Source organism: Hyperolius riggenbachi, unplaced genomic scaffold (assembly GCF_040937935.1).
Source record: "Hyperolius riggenbachi isolate aHypRig1 unplaced genomic scaffold, aHypRig1.pri scaffold_523, whole genome shotgun sequence".
Lineage (NCBI taxonomy): Eukaryota > Metazoa > Chordata > Amphibia > Anura > Hyperoliidae > Hyperolius > Hyperolius riggenbachi.
In genome coordinates this window covers 4,681-21,568 of record NW_027152734.1, presented here as the reverse complement: position 1 = coordinate 21,568, position 16,888 = coordinate 4,681, and the positions used below count along the sequence as shown (strand labels likewise).

Sequence of the window (16,888 nt, the reverse complement as noted above, 5' to 3'; positions counted from 1 at the left end):
CTTCATATTTGGAGACAAATATAACACGTGTGTGGTACCTTGGTCAGATTGTTTGCTAGAAAAATTGATTGCATTTCTTGAATTGAAAAGCTATTTAAAAATGTGTATGGTGTGTGGCCACCTTAAAAGACAAACCACGTTTTCCTAGCAAGACCCCACCTTGCTTCCCATAATATTTCCCCCAGTCTATCCAGCCGGGTATCACATCTGGCCCTGGCAATGCGTGTCATAGTTCCAGCCGCACTTCATGAGGATGATGATGATGGGAATGAGGATGATGATGATGATGATAATGATGGTGTTGGTGGTGATGATGATGTGTTGTCTGGTCATTACAGGGGCCACATCCTCCGGGAATCCCACACATCAGACTGGCTGAGTGCACACACTGACCAGGAGCTGGACACTCTGGACCCCCGGACCAAGCTGGTGATGACTGTCACTGAGGGGGTACGTACAACACAACACTTACACCACAACACGTACACCACAACGCGTACACCACAACGCGTACACCACAACGCTTACACCACAACGCTTACACCACAACGCGTACACCACAACGCGTACACCACAACGCGTACACCACAACGCTCACACCACAACGCTCACACCACAACGCTCACACCACAACGCTCACACCACAACGCTCACACCACAACGCTCACACCACAACGCTCACACCACAACGCTCACACCACAACGCTCACACCACAACGCTCACACCACAACGCTCACACCACAACGCTCACACCACAACGCTCACACCACAACGCTCACACCACAACACTCACACCACAACACTCACACCACAACACTCACACCACAACACTCACACCACAACACTCACACCACAACACTCACACCACAACACGTATCTTATATAGTGACGCACAACTGAGATCAATACGAAGCAATCATCATGAAGGCTCCTTCTGTGTATCTTCCAGAAATTAAAAGTCAACGGTGTGAATGTTAGTGATGAAGAGATCCCCGCTACAAATGGGAAGATTTTTATTATTTCTCAGGTGAGCAATAAAGAAAAAACATAAATGCATTAATTTAAAAAGACAAATTACCTTCTCTGCATCCTGCCTGTGTGCAGTGGCAAACCCCTCCCCCTCCACTGCATCCCACCTGTCTGCATAGTGACAAGCCCCTCCCCTTCACTGCATCCTGCCTGTGTGCAGTGGCAAACCCCTCCCCCTCCACTGCATCCCACCTGTCTGCATAGTGACAAGCCCCTCCCCTTCACTGCATCCTGCCTGTGTGCAGTGGCAAACCCCTCCCCCTCCACTGCATCCCACCTGTCTGCATAGTGACAAGCCCCTCCCCTTCACTGCATCCTGCCTGTGTGCAGTGGCAAACCCCTCCCTCTCCACTGCATCCCACCTCTGTCCAAAGTGACAAACCCCTCCTGCTCCAATGCATCCCACCTGTGTGCAAGTGACAAGCCCCTCCCCCTCCACTGCATGCTGCCTTTGTGCAAAGTGACAAACCCCTCCCCCTCCACTGCATCCCACCTGTGTCCAAAGTGAGAAACCCCTCCCCCTTCACTGCATCCCACCTCTGTCCAAAGTGACAAACCCCTCCCCCTCCACTGCATCCCACCTGTCTGCATAGTGACAAGCCCCTTCCCTTCACTGCATCCTGCCTGTGTGCAGTGGCAAACCCCTCCCTCTCCACTGCATCCCACCTCTGTCCAAAGTGACAAACCCCTCCTGCTCCAATGCATCCCACCTGTGTGCAAGTGACAAGCCCCTCCCCCTCCACTGCATGCTGCCTGTGTCCAAAGTGATAAACCCCTCCCCCTTCACTGCATCCCACCTCTGTCCAAAGTGACAAACCCCTCCCCCTCCACTGCATCCCACCTGTCTGCATAGTGACAAGCCCCTCCCCTTCCCTGCATCCTGCCTGTGTGCAGTGGCAAACCCCTCCCTCTCCACTGCATCCCACCTCTGTCCAAAGTGACAAACCCCTCCTGCTCCAATGCATCCCACCTGTGTGCAAGTGACAAACCCCTCCCCCTCCACTGCATTCCACCTGTGTCCAAAGTGAGAAACCCCTCCCCCTTCACTGCATCCCACCTCTGTCCAAAGTGAGAAACCCCTCCTGCTCCACTGCATCCCACCTGTCTGCATAGTGACAAGCCCCTCCCCTTCACTGCATCCTGCCTGTGTGCAGTGGCAAACCCCTCCCTCTCCACTGCATCCCACCTCTGTCCAAAGTGACAAACCCCTCCTGCTCCAATGCATCCCACCTGTGTGCAAGTGACAAGCCCCTCCCCCTCCACTGCATGCTGCCTGTGTGCAAAGTGACAAACCCCTCCCCCTCCACTGCATCCCACCTGTGTCCAAAGTGAGAAACCCCTCCCCCTTCACTGCATCCCACCTCTGTCCAAAGTGACAAACCCCTCCTGCTCCACTGCATCCCACCTGTGTGCAAGTGACAAGCCCCTCCCCCTTCACTGCATGCTGCCTGTGCGCAATGTGACAAACCTCTCCCCCTCCACTGCATCCCACCTGTGTCCAAAGTGAGAAACCCCTCCCCTGCATCCTGCCTGTGTGCAACTGACACATCCCTTCCACTGCATCCTGGCTGTGTGCAAATTGACAAACCTAACCCCTCCACTGCATCCTGCCTGTGCATAAAGTGACATCCCCCTCCACTGCATCCTGCCTGTGTGCAACTGACAGATCCCCTCCACTGCATCCTGCCTGTGTGCAACTGACAGATCCCTTCCACTGCAACCTGGTTGTGTGCAAAGTGACATCCCCTCCACTGCATCCTGCCTGTGTGCAACTGACAGATCCCCTCCACTGCATCCTGCCTGTGTGCAAAGTGACATCCACCTCCACTGCATCCTGCCTGTGTGCAACTGACAGATCCCTTCCACTGCAACCTGGCTGTGTGCAAAGTGACATCCACCTCCACTGCATCCTGCCTGTGTGCAACTGACAGATCCCTTCCACTGCATCCTGCCTGTGCATTAAGTGACCCATCCCCTCCACTGCATCCTGCCTGTGTGCAAAGTGACATCCACCTCCACTGCATCCTGCCTGTGTGCAAAGTGACCCATCCCCTCCACTGCATCCTGCCTGTGTGCAACTGACAGATCCCTTCCACTGCATCCTGCCTGTGCATAAAGTGACAGATCCCCTCCATTGCATCCTGCCTTTGTGCAACTGACAGATCCCCTCCACAGCATCCTGCCTGTGTGCAAAGTGACATCCCCCTCCACTGCATCCTGCCTGTGTGCAACTGACAGATCCCTTCCACTGCAACCTGGCTGTGTGCAAAGTGACATCCACCTCCACTGCATCCTGCCTGTGTGCAACTGACAGATCCCCTCCACTGCATCCTGCCTGTGTGCAAAGTGACACATCCCCTCCACTGCATCCTGCCTGTGTGCAACTGACAGATCCCTTCCACTGCAACCTGGCTGTGTGCAAAGTGACATCCACCTCCACTGCATCCTGCCTGTGTGCAACTGATAGATCCCCTCCACTGCATCCTGCCTGTGTGCAAAGTGACACATCCCCTCCACTGCATCCTGCCTGTATGCAAAGTGACATCCCCCTCCACTGCATCATGCCTGTGTGCAAAGTGACACCTCCCCTCCACTGCAACCTGGCTGTGTGCAAAGTGACATCCACCTCCACTGCATCCTGCCTGTGTGCAACTGACAGATCCCTTCCACTGCATCCTGCCTGTGCATAAAGTGACCCATCCCCTCCACTGCATCCTGCCTGTGTGCAAAGTGACATCCACCTCCACTTCATCCTGCCTGTGTGCAAAGTCACCCATCCCCTCCACTGCATCCTGCCTGTGTGCAACTGACAGATCCCTTCCACTGCATCCTGCCTGTGCATAAATTGACAGATCCCCTCCATTGCATCCTGCCTGTGTGCAACTGACAGATCCCCTCCACTGCATCCTGCCTGTGTGCAAAGTGACATCCCCCTCCACTGCATCCTGCCTGTGTGCAACTGACAGATCCCTTCCACTGCATCCTGCCTGTGTGCAACTGACAGATCCCTTCCACTCCAACCTGGCTGTGTGCAAAGTGACATCCACCTCCACTGCATCCTGCCTGTGTGCAACTGATAGATCCCCTCCACTGCATCCGGCCTGTGTGCAAAGTGACATCCCACCCCTCCACTGCATCCTGCCTGTGTGCAAAGTGACACATCCCCTCCACTGCATCCTGCCTGTGTGCAACTGACAGATCCCCTCCACTGCATCCTGCCTGTGTGCAACTGACAGATCCCTTCCACTGCATCCTGCCTGTGTGCAAAGTGACACATCCCCTCCACTGCATCCTGCCTGTGTGCAACTGACAGATCCCCTCCACTGCATCCTGCCTGTGTGCAAAGTGACACATCCCCTCCACTGCATACTGCCTGTGTGCAACTGACAGATCCCTTCCACTGCATCCTGCCTGTGTGCAACTGACAGATCCCTTCCACTGCATCCTGCCTGTGTGCAACTGACAGATCCCTTCCACTGCATCCTGCCTGTGCATAAAGTGACAGATCCCCTCCACTGCATCCTGCCTGTGTGCAACTGACAGATCCCTTCCACTGCATCCTGCCTGTGTGCATAGTGTCACCCCACCCCTCCACTGCATCCTGCCTGTGTGCAAAGTGACATCCCCCTCCACTGCATCCTGCCTGTGTGCAACTGACAGATCCCCTCCACTGCATCCTGCCTGTGTGCAAAGTGACATCCCCCTCCACTGCATCCTGCCTGTGTGCAACTGACAGATCCCTTCCACTGCATCCTGCCTGTGTGCAAAGTGACAGATCCCCTCCACTGCATCCTGCCTGTGTGCAAAGTGACATTCCCCTCCACTGCATCCTGCCTGTGTGCAACTGACAGATCCCTCCACTGCATCCTGCCTGTGTGCAAAGTGACATCCCCCTCCACTGCATCCTGCCTGTGTGCAAAGTGACATCCCCCTCCACTGCATCCTGCCTGTGTGCAAAGTGGCATCCCCCTCCACTGCATCCTGCCTGTGTGCAACTGACAGATCCCTTCCACTGCATCCTGCCTGTGTGCAAAGTGACAGATCCTCTCCACTGCATCCTGCCTGTGTGCAAAGTGACACATCCCCTCCACTGCATCCTGCCTGTGTGCAAAGTGACACATCCCCTCCACTGCATCCTGCCTGTGTGCAACTGACAGATCCCCTCCACTGCATCCTGCCTGTGTGCAACTGACAGATCCCCTCCACTGCATCCTGCCTGTGTGCAACTGACAGATCCCTTCCACTGCATCCTGCCTGTGTGCAAAGTGACACATCCCCTCCACTGCATCCTGCCTGTGTGCAACTGACAGATCCCCTCCACTGCATCCTGCCTGTGTGCAAAGTGACACATCCCCTCCACTGCATACTGCCTGTGTGCAACTGACAGATCCCTTCCACTGCATCCTGCCTGTGTGCAACTGACAGATCCCTTCCACTGCATCCTGCCTGTGTGCAACTGACAGATCCCTTCCACTGCATCCTGCCTGTGCATAAAGTGACAGATCCCCTCCACTGCATCCTGCCTGTGTGCAACTGACAGATCCCTTCCACTGCATCCTGCCTGTGTGCATAGTGTCACCCCACCCCTCCACTGCATCCTGCCTGTGTGCAAAGTGACATCCCCCTCCACTGCATCCTGCCTGTGTGCAACTGACAGATCCCCTCCACTGCATCCTGCCTGTGTGCAAAGTGACATCCCCCTCCACTGCATCCTGCCTGTGTGCAACTGACAGATCCCTTCCACTGCATCCTGCCTGTGTGCAAAGTGACAGATCCCCTCCACTGCATCCTGCCTGTGTGCAAAGTGACATTCCCCTCCACTGCATCCTGCCTGTGTGCAACTGACAGATCCCTCCACTGCATCCTGCCTGTGTGCAAAGTGACATCCCCCTCCACTGCATCCTGCCTGTGTGCAAAGTGACATCCCCCTCCACTGCATCCTGCCTGTGCATAAAGTGACAGATCCCCTCCACTGCATCCTGCCTGTGTGCAAAGTGACACCCCACCCCTCCACTGCATCCTGCCTGTGTGCAAAGTGGCATCCCCCTCCACTGCATCCTGCCTGTGTGCAACTGACAGATCCCTTCCACTGCATCCTGCCTGTGTGCAAAGTGACAGATCCTCTCCACTGCATCCTGCCTGTGTGCAAAGTGACACATCCCCTCCACTGCATCCTGCCTGTGTGCAAAGTGACACATCCCCTCCACTGCATCCTGCCTGTGTGCAACTGACAGATCCCCTCCACTGCATCCTGCCTGTGTGCAACTGACAGATCCCTTCCACTGCATCCTGCCTGTGTGCAAAGTGACACATCCCCTCCACTGCATCCTGCCTGTGTGCAACTGACAGATCCCCTCCACTGCATCCTGCCTGTGTGCAAAGTGACACATCCCCTCCACTGCATCCTGCCTGTGTGCAACTGACAGATCCCTTCCACTGCATCCTGCCTGTGTGCAACTGACAGATCCCTTCCACTGCATCCTGCCTGTGTGCAACTGACAGATCCCTTCCACTGCATCCTGCCTGTGCATAAAGTGACAGATCCCCTCCACTGCATCCTGCCTGTGTGCAACTGACAGATCCCTTCCACTGCATCCTGCCTGTGTGCATAGTGTCACCCCACCCCTCCACTGCATCCTGCCTGTGTGCAAAGTGACATCCCCCTCCACTGCATCCTGCCTGTGTGCAACTGACAGATCCCCTCCACTGCATCCTGCCTGTGTGCAAAGTGACATCCCCCTCCACTGCATCCTGCCTGTGTGCAACTGACAGATCCCTTCCACTGCATCCTGCCTGTGTGCAAAGTGACAGATCCCCTCCACTGCATCCTGCCTGTGTGCAAAGTGACATTCCCCTCCACTGCATCCTGCCTGTGTGCAACTGACAGATCCCTCCACTGCATCCTGCCTGTGTGCAAAGTGACATCCCCCTCCACTGCATCCTGCCTGTGTGCAAAGTGACATCCCCCTCCACTGCATCCTGCCTGTGCATAAAGTGACAGATCCCCTCCACTGCATCCTGCCTGTGTGCAAAGTGACACCCCACCCCTCCACTGCATCCTGCCTGTGTGCAAAGTGACATCCCCCTCCACTGCATCCTGCCTGTGTGCAACTGACAGATCCCTTCCACTGCATCCTGCCTGTGTGCAAAGTGACACATCCCCTCCACTGCATCCTGCCTGTGTGCAAAGTGACAGATCCCCTCCACTGCATCCTGCCTGTGTGCAAAGTGACACCTCCCCTCCACTGCATCCTGCCTGTGTGTAAAGTGACATCCCCCTCCACTGCATCCTGCCTGTGTGCAACTGACAGATCCCTCCACTGCATCCTGCCTGTGTGCAAAGTGACATCCCCCTCCACTGCATCCTGCCTGTGTGCAAAGTGACATCACCCTCCACTGCATCCTGCCTGTGTGCAACTGACAGATCCCCTCCACTGCATCCTGCCTGTGTGCAAAGTGACACATCCCCTCCACTGCATCCTGCCTGTGTGCAACTGACAGATCCCCTCCACTGCATCCTGCCTGTGTGCAAAGTGACATCCCCCTCCACTGCATCCTGCCTGTGTGCAACTGACAGATCCCTTCCACTGCATCCTGCCTGTGTGCAAAGTGACAGATCCCCTCCACTGCATCCTGCCTGTGTGCAAAGTGACATTCCCCTCCACTGCATCCTGCCTGTGTGCAACTGACAGATCCCTCCACTGCATCCTGCCTGTGTGCAAAGTGACATCCCCCTCCACTGCATCCTGCCTGTGTGCAAAGTGACATCCCCCTCCACTGCATCCTGCCTGTGCATAAAGTGACAGATCCCCTCCACTGCATCCTGCCTGTGTGCAAAGTGACACCCCACCCCTCCACTGCATCCTGCCTGTGTGCAAAGTGGCATCCCCCTCCACTGCATCCTGCCTGTGTGCAACTGACAGATCCCTTCCACTGCATCCTGCCTGTGTGCAAAGTGACAGATCCTCTCCACTGCATCCTGCCTGTGTGCAAAGTGACACATCCCCTCCACTGCATCCTGCCTGTGTGCAAAGTGACACATCCCCTCCACTGCATCCTGCCTGTGTGCAACTGACAGATCCCCTCCACTGCATCCTGCCTGTGTGCAACTGACAGATCCCTTCCACTGCATCCTGCCTGTGTGCAAAGTGACACATCCCCTCCACTGCATCCTGCCTGTGTGCAACTGACAGATCCCCTCCACTGCATCCTGCCTGTGTGCAAAGTGACACATCCCCTCCACTGCATCCTGCCTGTGTGCAACTGACAGATCCCTTCCACTGCATCCTGCCTGTGTGCAACTGACAGATCCCTTCCACTGCATCCTGCCTGTGTGCAACTGACAGATCCCTTCCACTGCATCCTGCCTGTGCATAAAGTGACAGATCCCCTCCACTGCATCCTGCCTGTGTACAACTGACAGATCCCTTCCACTGCATCCTGCCTGTGTGCATAGTGTCACCCCACCCCTCCACTGCATCCTGCCTGTGTGCAAAGTGACATCCCCCTCCACTGCATCCTGCCTGTGTGCAACTGACAGATCCCTTCCACTGCATCCTGCCTGTGTGCAAAGTGACAGATCCCCTCCACTGCATCCTGCCTGTGTGCAAAGTGACATTCCCCTCCACTGCATCCTGCCTGTGTGCAACTGACAGATCCCTCCACTGCATCCTGCCTGTGTGCAAAGTGACATCCCCCTCCACTGCATCCTGCCTGTGTGCAAAGTGACATCCCCCTCCACTGCATCCTGCCTGTGCATAAAGTGACAGATCCCCTCCACTGCATCCTGCCTGTGTGCAAAGTGACACCCCACCCCTCCACTGCATCCTGCCTGTGTGCAAAGTGACATCCCCCTCCACTGCATCCTGCCTGTGTGCAACTGACAGATCCCTTCCACTGCATCCTGCCTGTGTGCAAAGTGACACATCCCCTCCACTGCATCCTGCCTGTGTGCAAAGTGACAGATCCCCTCCACTGCATCCTGCCTGTGTGCAAAGTGACACCTCCCCTCCACTGCATCCTGCCTGTGTGTAAAGTGACATCCCCCTCCACTGCATCCTGCCTGTGTGCAACTGACAGATCCCTCCACTGCATCCTGCCTGTGTGCAAAGTGACATCCCCCTCCACTGCATCCTGCCTGTGTGCAAAGTGACATCCCCCTCCACTGCATCCTGCCTGTGTGCAAAGTGACATCACCCTCCACTGCATCCTGCCTGTGTGCAACTGACAGATCCCCTCCACTGCATCCTGCCTGTGTGCAAAGTGACACATCCCCTCCACTGCATCCTGCCTGTGTGCAAAGTGACACATCCCCTCCACTGCATCCTGCCTGTGTGCAAAGTGACATCCCCCTCCACTGCATCCTGCCTGTGTGCAACTGACAGATCCCTCCACTGCATCCTGCCTGTGTGCAAAGTGACATCCCCCTCCACTGCATCCTGCCTGTGTGCAAAGGGACATCCCCCTCCACTGCATCATGCCTGTGTGCAAAGTGACATCCCCCTCCACTGCATCATGCCTGTGTGCAAAGTGACATCCCCCTCCACTGCATCATGCCTGTGTGCAACTGACAGATCCCTTCCACTGCATCCTGCCTGTGTGCAACTGACAGATCCCTTCCACTGCATCCTGCCTGTGTGCAAAGTGACAGATCCCCTCCACTGCATCCTGCCTGTGTGCAAAGTGACAGATCTGCCTCCACTGCATCCTGCCTGTGCATAAAGTGACAGATCTGCCTCCACTGCATCCTGCCTGTGCAAAGTGACAGACCCAACCCCTCCACTGCAACCTGGCTGTGTGCAAAGTGACAAAACGTGCAGTGCTGCTTTTCCTGCATTCACTGAATGCTCTAGAAGGTAAACATTGCCAAGATGTATCTTCCTCCAGTATTGCTGCAATTTATACTTGTGCAATTTTTTTGAGCTTTTAAACATATAACAAACATCATATCAGTAATGCACATTTAAAACAATAACACATTTATTAAGACTTCATTTAAAATGACATGGAGCTAAGAAACGTATTCCTAAAATGATTAGATAGTAGTAAAATATTGAGATATACATAAATAGTACTGTATAATAGTAAATCTCAGCAGACAGTGTTGGTGGCCACGCCCTGAAACATTCTATTTTCCGTCTAGGTTCTGTTCCCGCCATTAGGGAATATTCCCCCGCCACGCCCAGGACTCCTCCAGACACTGAGCCAACAGGGGGCGTGGGACCAGTTCAAGCTGGAGATTCAGGTAGGGCATTATGTCTGCGTGTGAGTGGGCGGGAGGGAATGGTGGCTGCAGATAATTCTGAGGTGATTATGTCTGCGTGTGAGTGGGCGGGAGGGAATGGTGGCTGCAGATAATTCTGAGGTGATTATGTCTGTGTGTGAGTGGGTGGGAGGGAATGGTCGATGCAGATAATTCTGAGGTGATTATGTCTGTGTGTGAGTGGGCAGGAGGGAATGGTGGCTGCAGATAATTCTGAGGTGATTATGTCTGTGTGTGAGTGGGCAGGAGGGAATGGTGGCTGCAGATAATTCTGAGGTAATTATGTCTGTGTGTGAGTGGGCGGGAGGGAATGGTGGCTGCAGATAATTCTGAGGTGATTATGTCTGCGTGTGAGTGGGCGGGAGGGAATGGTGGCTGCAGATAATTCTGAGGTGATTATGTCTGTGTGTGAGTGGGCGGGAGGGAATGGTCGATGCAGATAATTCTGAGGTGATTATGTCTGTGTGTGAGTGGGCGGGAGGGAATGGTCGATGCAGATAATTCTGAGGTGATTATGTCTCTGTGTGAGTGGGCGGAAGGGAATGGTTGATGCAGAAAATGCTGAGGTAATGAAACTTGTATGATCATTTTATGCAAATTACAAAATTGGATATCTGGCAAAGGACACAATTTCCATGAAGTTTGTATGTCCTCCCTGTTGGAGCTTACTGTTCTGTACATACAAATAGGCAACTAGTATAATCAGTCAGAACTCTTTACTGAAGAAAACCATGCATAAGATAGATTATACACCAACACCACCATCAGGAAATGCAGCTTGCTTAGAATGGAGTGAATACAGGGAATGACAATCCCATTCAGATTACCATCGCATTTTACACACAGTGACCTCTTGTGGTCGTTTTACTATACTGCAGATTAAGGTAACTATGTTAAACTTTTAACACTTCGTGCCAATCATAGCACGTTAGGGAATGTGATCGCGATTTGCAATAGAAAAGACCTCCTACTCTATTGAAATCAGTCAAGCCTCAGGCTATGACTAAAGACAAGGCGAAGGACGTATGCTTAGAGTTTCTGCTTTCCGCAGTGGATATTTACAGTCGCGGTCTGCTTCAAACCTGTTGCCCCCAGTTGTCTCTATCTGCGTTTGATTGGCCGGCCGTGTGTGTATGTGCTGGTTGGCTGTTGGTCGTTGGTGGGATGGCCATCTCATGTGGTTTTAATTAATGTTGATTTGTTTTCTTATTTTGCAATAATAAAGCTATATGCAGCGGAGTCTCCGTTAATTGGAACTCAGGCAATGGGAAGTCTCAACTAACCGGCACGCCTGAGGGATAATGGTGACCTCTGTTTTGTGGCCTCCACAGATCTTCCAGCAATATCCTGCATCACCTTCCAGGCTCCTAGTGGCTTCCGACGTCCGTGCACACAAGTCGGCATGTCACATGACCTGATGCGGGTCAGCTGACACTCTGGCTTCCGTGCACAGAAAGTCGCTAAGAGCCCACGAGGTGATGTGGGACGCTGCTGGAGGATCGCTGGAAGCCTGGTGAGTATTCTGCCTGCACCTGTGGGGAGGTTTGTGCTTTTTTGGCCTGTTGCTCAAGCATCTGGCAAGCACATGGATTAGGTGATCCCCACCAGTGCCAGATGCCACGGCTGAATTTTTTTTTCTCTGAATTGGATCTAGTATTCATTCATTATTAGCTTAGGGATCTCCTGCGGTTGTTTATTCTGCTCCTATATTGCTGGATATAACTGAAGACACAACGCTGTCTGAAACCTCTGTCTGCCCTGTCGTGAAATAAATAGTGGAGTTTTACTGGAGCCACCGTTGTGTTCGGTGTTTGTTATTTGCTTATATGGCCTGCATTGGAGGAGAGGTGTTTTCAGCATCCCTGTGTTATGTTGGGGGTGTGAGCGGCGTCACTTGCTTTGATCTACATATCCTACAGTTGCTTATTCTAAGGTACCCCACACTTTATTGCTATTGCCAATGGCCATAGACTGCGCCTTCGGGAAATCTTGTCTGAGAGCCGCAGGTAGACCGTCACTGATGGCCAAAGACTGCGTCTTCAGAAACCTTGTCTGAGAGACGCAGGTAGACCGTCACTGATGGCCAAAGACTGCGTCTTCAGAAACCTTGTCTGAGAGACGCAGGTAGACCATTGCTGATGGCCAAAGACTGCGCCTTCGGAAACCTTGTCTGAGAGACGCAGGTAGACCATCGCTGATGGCCAAAGACTGCGCCTTCAGAAACCTTCTTGTCTGAGAGACGCAGGTAGACGGTCACTGATGGCCAAAGACTGCGTCTTCGGAAACCTTGTCTGAGAGACGCAGGTAGACCGTCACTGATGGCCAAAGACTGCGGCCTCGGAAGCCTTCTTGTCTGAGAGGCGCAGGTAGACGGTCACTGATGGCCAAAGACTGCGCCTTCGGAAGCCTTCTTGTCTGAGAGACGCAGGTAGACCGTCGCTGATGGCCAAAGACTGCGCCTTCAGAAACCTTCTTGTCTGAGAGACGCAGGTAGACGGTCACTGATGGCCAAAGACTGCGGCCTCGGAAGCCTTCTTTTCTGAGAGACGCAGGTATACCGTCGCTGATGGCCAAAGACTGCGCCTTCGGAAACGTTCTTGTCTGAGAGATGCAGGTAGACCGTCGCTGATGGCCAAAGACTGCGCCTTCAGAAACCTTCTTGTCTGAGAGACGCAGGTAGACGGTCACTGATGGCCAAAGACTGCGCCTTCGGAAACCTCCTTGTCTGAGAGACGCAGGTAGACCATCGCTAATGGCCAAAGACTGCGGCCTCGGAAGCCTTCTTGTCTGAGAGACGCAGGTAGACCGTCACTGATGGCCAAAGACTGCGCCTTCGGAAACCTTCTTGTCTGAGAGACGCAGGTAGACCGTCGCTGATGGCCAAAGACTGCGTCTTCAGAAACCTTGTCTGAGAGACGCAGGTAGACCATTGCTGATGGCCAAAGACTGCGCCTTCGGAAACCTTGTCTGAGAGACGCAGGTAGACCATCGCTGATGGCCAAAGACTGCGCCTTCGGAAACCTTCTCGTCTGAGAGACGCAGGTAGACCGTCGCTGATGGCCAAAGACTGCGCCTTCGGAAGCCTTCTTGTCTGAGAGACGCAGGTAGACCGTCGCTGATGGCCAAAGACTGCGTCTTCGGAAACCTTCTCGTCTGAGAGACGCAGGTAGACCGTCGCTGATGGCCAAAGACTGCGCCTTCAGAAACCTTCTTGTCTGAGAGACGCAGGTAGACGGTCACTGATGGCCAAAGACTGCGTCTTCGGAAACCTTCTTGTCTGAGAGACGCAGGTAGACCGTCACTGATGGCCAAAGACTGCGGCCTCGGAAGCCTTCTTGTCTGAGAGGCGCAGGTAGACGGTCACTGATGGCCAAAGACTGCGCCTTCGGAAACCTCCTTGTCTGAGAGACGCAGGTAGACCATCGCTAATGGCCAAAGACTGCGGCCTCGGAAGCCTTCTTGTCTGAGAGACGCAGGTATACCATCGCTGATGGCCAACGACTGCGCCTTCGGAAACGTTCTTGTCTGAGAGATGCAGGTAGACCATCGCTGATGGCCAAAGGCTGCGTCTTCGGAAACCTTCTTGTTTGAGAGACGCAGGTAGACCGTCGCTGATGGCCAAAGACTGCGCCTTCTGAAACTTTCTTGTCTGAGAGACTCAGGTAGACCGTCGCTGATGGCCAAAGACTGCGCCTTCGGAAACCTTCTTGTCTGAGAGACGCAGGTAGACCGTCGCTGATGGCCAAAGACTGCGCCTTCGGAAACCTTCTTGTCTGAGAGACGCAGGTATACCATCGCTGATGGCCAACGACTGCGCCTTCGGAAACGTTCTTGTCTGAGAGATGCAGGTAGACCATCGCTGATGGCCAAAGGCTGCGTCTTCGGAAACCTTGTTTGAGAGACGCAGGTAGACCGTCACTGATGGCCAAAGACTGCGCCTTCGGAAACCTTGTCTGAGAGACGCAGGTAGACCGTCGCTGATGGCCAAAGACTGCGCCTTCTGAAACCTTCTTGTCTGAGAGACGCAGGTAGACCGTCGCTGATGGCCAAAGACTGCGCCTTCGGAAACCTTCTTGTCTGAGAGACGCAGGTAGACCGTCGCTGATGGCCAAAGACTGCGCCTTCTGAAACTTTCTTGTCTGAGAGACTCAGGTAGACCGTCGCTGATGGCCAAAGACTGCGCCTTCGGAAACCTTCTTGTCTGAGAGACGCAGGTAGACCGTCGCTGATGGCCAAAGACTGCGCCTTCGGAAACCTTCTTGTCTGAGAGACGCAGGTAGACCGTCGCTGATGGCCAAAGACTGCGCCTTCGGAAACCTTCTTGTCTGAGAGACGCAGGTAGACCGTCGCTGATGGCCAAAGACTGCGCCTTCTGAAACCTTCTTGTCTGAGAGACGCAGGTAGACCGTCGCTGATGGCCAAAGACTGCGCCTTCAGAAACCTTCTTGTCTGAGAGACGCAGGTAGACCATCGCTGATGGCCAAAGACTGCGCCTTCAGAAACCTTCTTGTCTGGGAGATGAAGGTAGAACGTCGCTGATGGCCAAAGACTGCCCCTTCAGAAGCCTTCTTTTCTGAGAGACGCAGGTAGACCATCGCTGATGGCCAAAGACTGCGCCTTCAGAAACCTTCTCTTCTGAGAGATGAAGGTAGAACGTCGCTGATGGCCAAAGACTGCGCCTTCAGAAACCTTCTTGTCTGAGATACGCAGGTAGACTGTGGTAGTGTTGAGGCCCATGGCCCCACATCTGTGGCTTGCTGGTGGTCGTGGCTGTAGTGAAGACCTAGGAAATGTATTGATGGTTTCTCTCCACTGTTGTGTTGGGACATATAGTAATAAGACATAACATGGCTCAGCTTGTCAGGAAGTACACAAATCTGAAAATGTATTTGTGCCTGGAAATAACCGTTCCTGGGTAACATTATTGTATCTCAATGTGCAGAACTCAAGCTTCATTCAGGAACTGGAAGCTGCTCAACAGAAATATACAGTGTTTGTGCCGGATAACGCCGCAATAAAGACATTTCTCAATCAATCTGGAACTGACCATCTGGTAAGTCTACTAGTTTTTCTCTCCCCTCCCCTTTCTCTCTCTCCCTCTAGCCTTCTCCCTCCTCTCTTCCTCCCTCCTTCTTGTTCATCCTCCCTCTCCCTCCTTTTCTCTTCTATCCTTCTCTCTCCTCCATCCCTCAATCTCACCCCTCCTTTGTCCCCCCACCCTCCATCTTTCTATGTCTCCCTCCCCTTATTATCACCCCCACCCCTTTCTATACAGCTGTTAAGCAGTAGTGATTTATGCGCGCTCGTTGTCTTGTCGCAGTACTGTAGAGTATTGTATAACTGAGGCGTGTTTTTCCTTGGATTTCTGTGTCTTAGGATCCCAGCATCATCAAATATCACATTATCCAGGGGGAGGCGCTGTCCCCTGCAGACCTGAGGAATGGGATGCACAGAAGCAGCATGCTTGGCTCCTCCTATTGGCTGATGTTTTTCAAAAGGTACAACCAGGTACAGTACAATAACCCACAGCAAAACGCTAGCGGCCAAATATACAAAAGACGATACAGCGCAACCTTCTCTGACCTGTTCACAGATGAGTGTAAGGGAGAGAAGACACAACTTTTTGAAAAGTTTAACTCTGCAGCTGTAACTTTTGGGAGGCTCAGATGGTCAATGAGATGCAAATTTAATGCAAATAATATTATTATTATTTATTATTATTATTATTTATTGTATTTATAAAGCGCCAACATATTACGCAGCGCTGAACATTAATTTAGGTTACAGACAATATTTAGGGGTGACATACAGCAATATGACAATACAGGAATACAAGAAAGACCAGATCACACAGCACAGTATGAGTACAAGGTAATGCTTAGTCAGTCACTGGATGGAGCATGGAGATCACACAGCACAGTATTAGTACAAGGTAATGCTTAGTCACTGGATGGAGCATGGAGATCACACAGCACAGTATGAGTACAAGGTAATGCTTAGTCAGTCACTGGATGGGAGCATGGAGATCACACAGCACAGTATGAGTACAAGGTAATGCTTAGTCACTGGATGGAGCATGGAGATCACACAGCACAGTATGAGTAGAAGGTAATGCTTAGTCACTGGATGGAGCATGGAGATCACACAGCACAGTATGAGTACAAGGTAATGCTTAGTCAGTCACTGGATGAAGCATGGAGATTAGGCAAGTTAGGTTCACTCAAATGCATGGCATGGGTTCACAGTAATGTAGGTGCCAGATCAGGTAGGACACAAAAGGAGGAGGACCCTGCCCAAAGGCTTACAATCTAGAGGGAGAGGTAAGGACACGAATGGTAGGGGACCAGAGTTCAGCTGTAGGTTTAGAGCACTTGTGAGGGGTAGTAGGCCAGAGTGAAAAGGTGAGTTTTGAGGGCTTTCTTGAAGATGTTGAAGGAGGGGGCTGCCCTAATGGGTGGAGGTAGGGAGTTCCATAGTGTTGGAGCAGCTCTTGAGAAGTCCTGGAGGCGTGCATGGGACTGGGTGATGCGGAGGGTGGTTAGGCGAAGTTCATTGGAAGAGCGGAGTGAGCGGCTAGGTGTGTACCTCTGAGTAAG

At 53.0% G+C, this 16,888-nt stretch overlaps 1 protein-coding gene across 1 annotated transcript; it reads left to right on the top strand.

The window, feature by feature from the left end:
- Positions 1-219: 219 nt before the first annotated feature.
- Positions 220-15,800, top strand: LOC137543932 (stabilin-1-like; the record flags this gene model as incomplete). Its single annotated transcript, XM_068264998.1, has 5 exons — positions 220-450; positions 951-1,028; positions 10,173-10,274; positions 15,235-15,345; positions 15,669-15,800. Coding segments are annotated over exons 1-5 (654 nt in total), but the record flags the coding sequence as incomplete, so codon positions are not given.
- Positions 15,801-16,888: the final 1,088 nt, after the last annotated feature.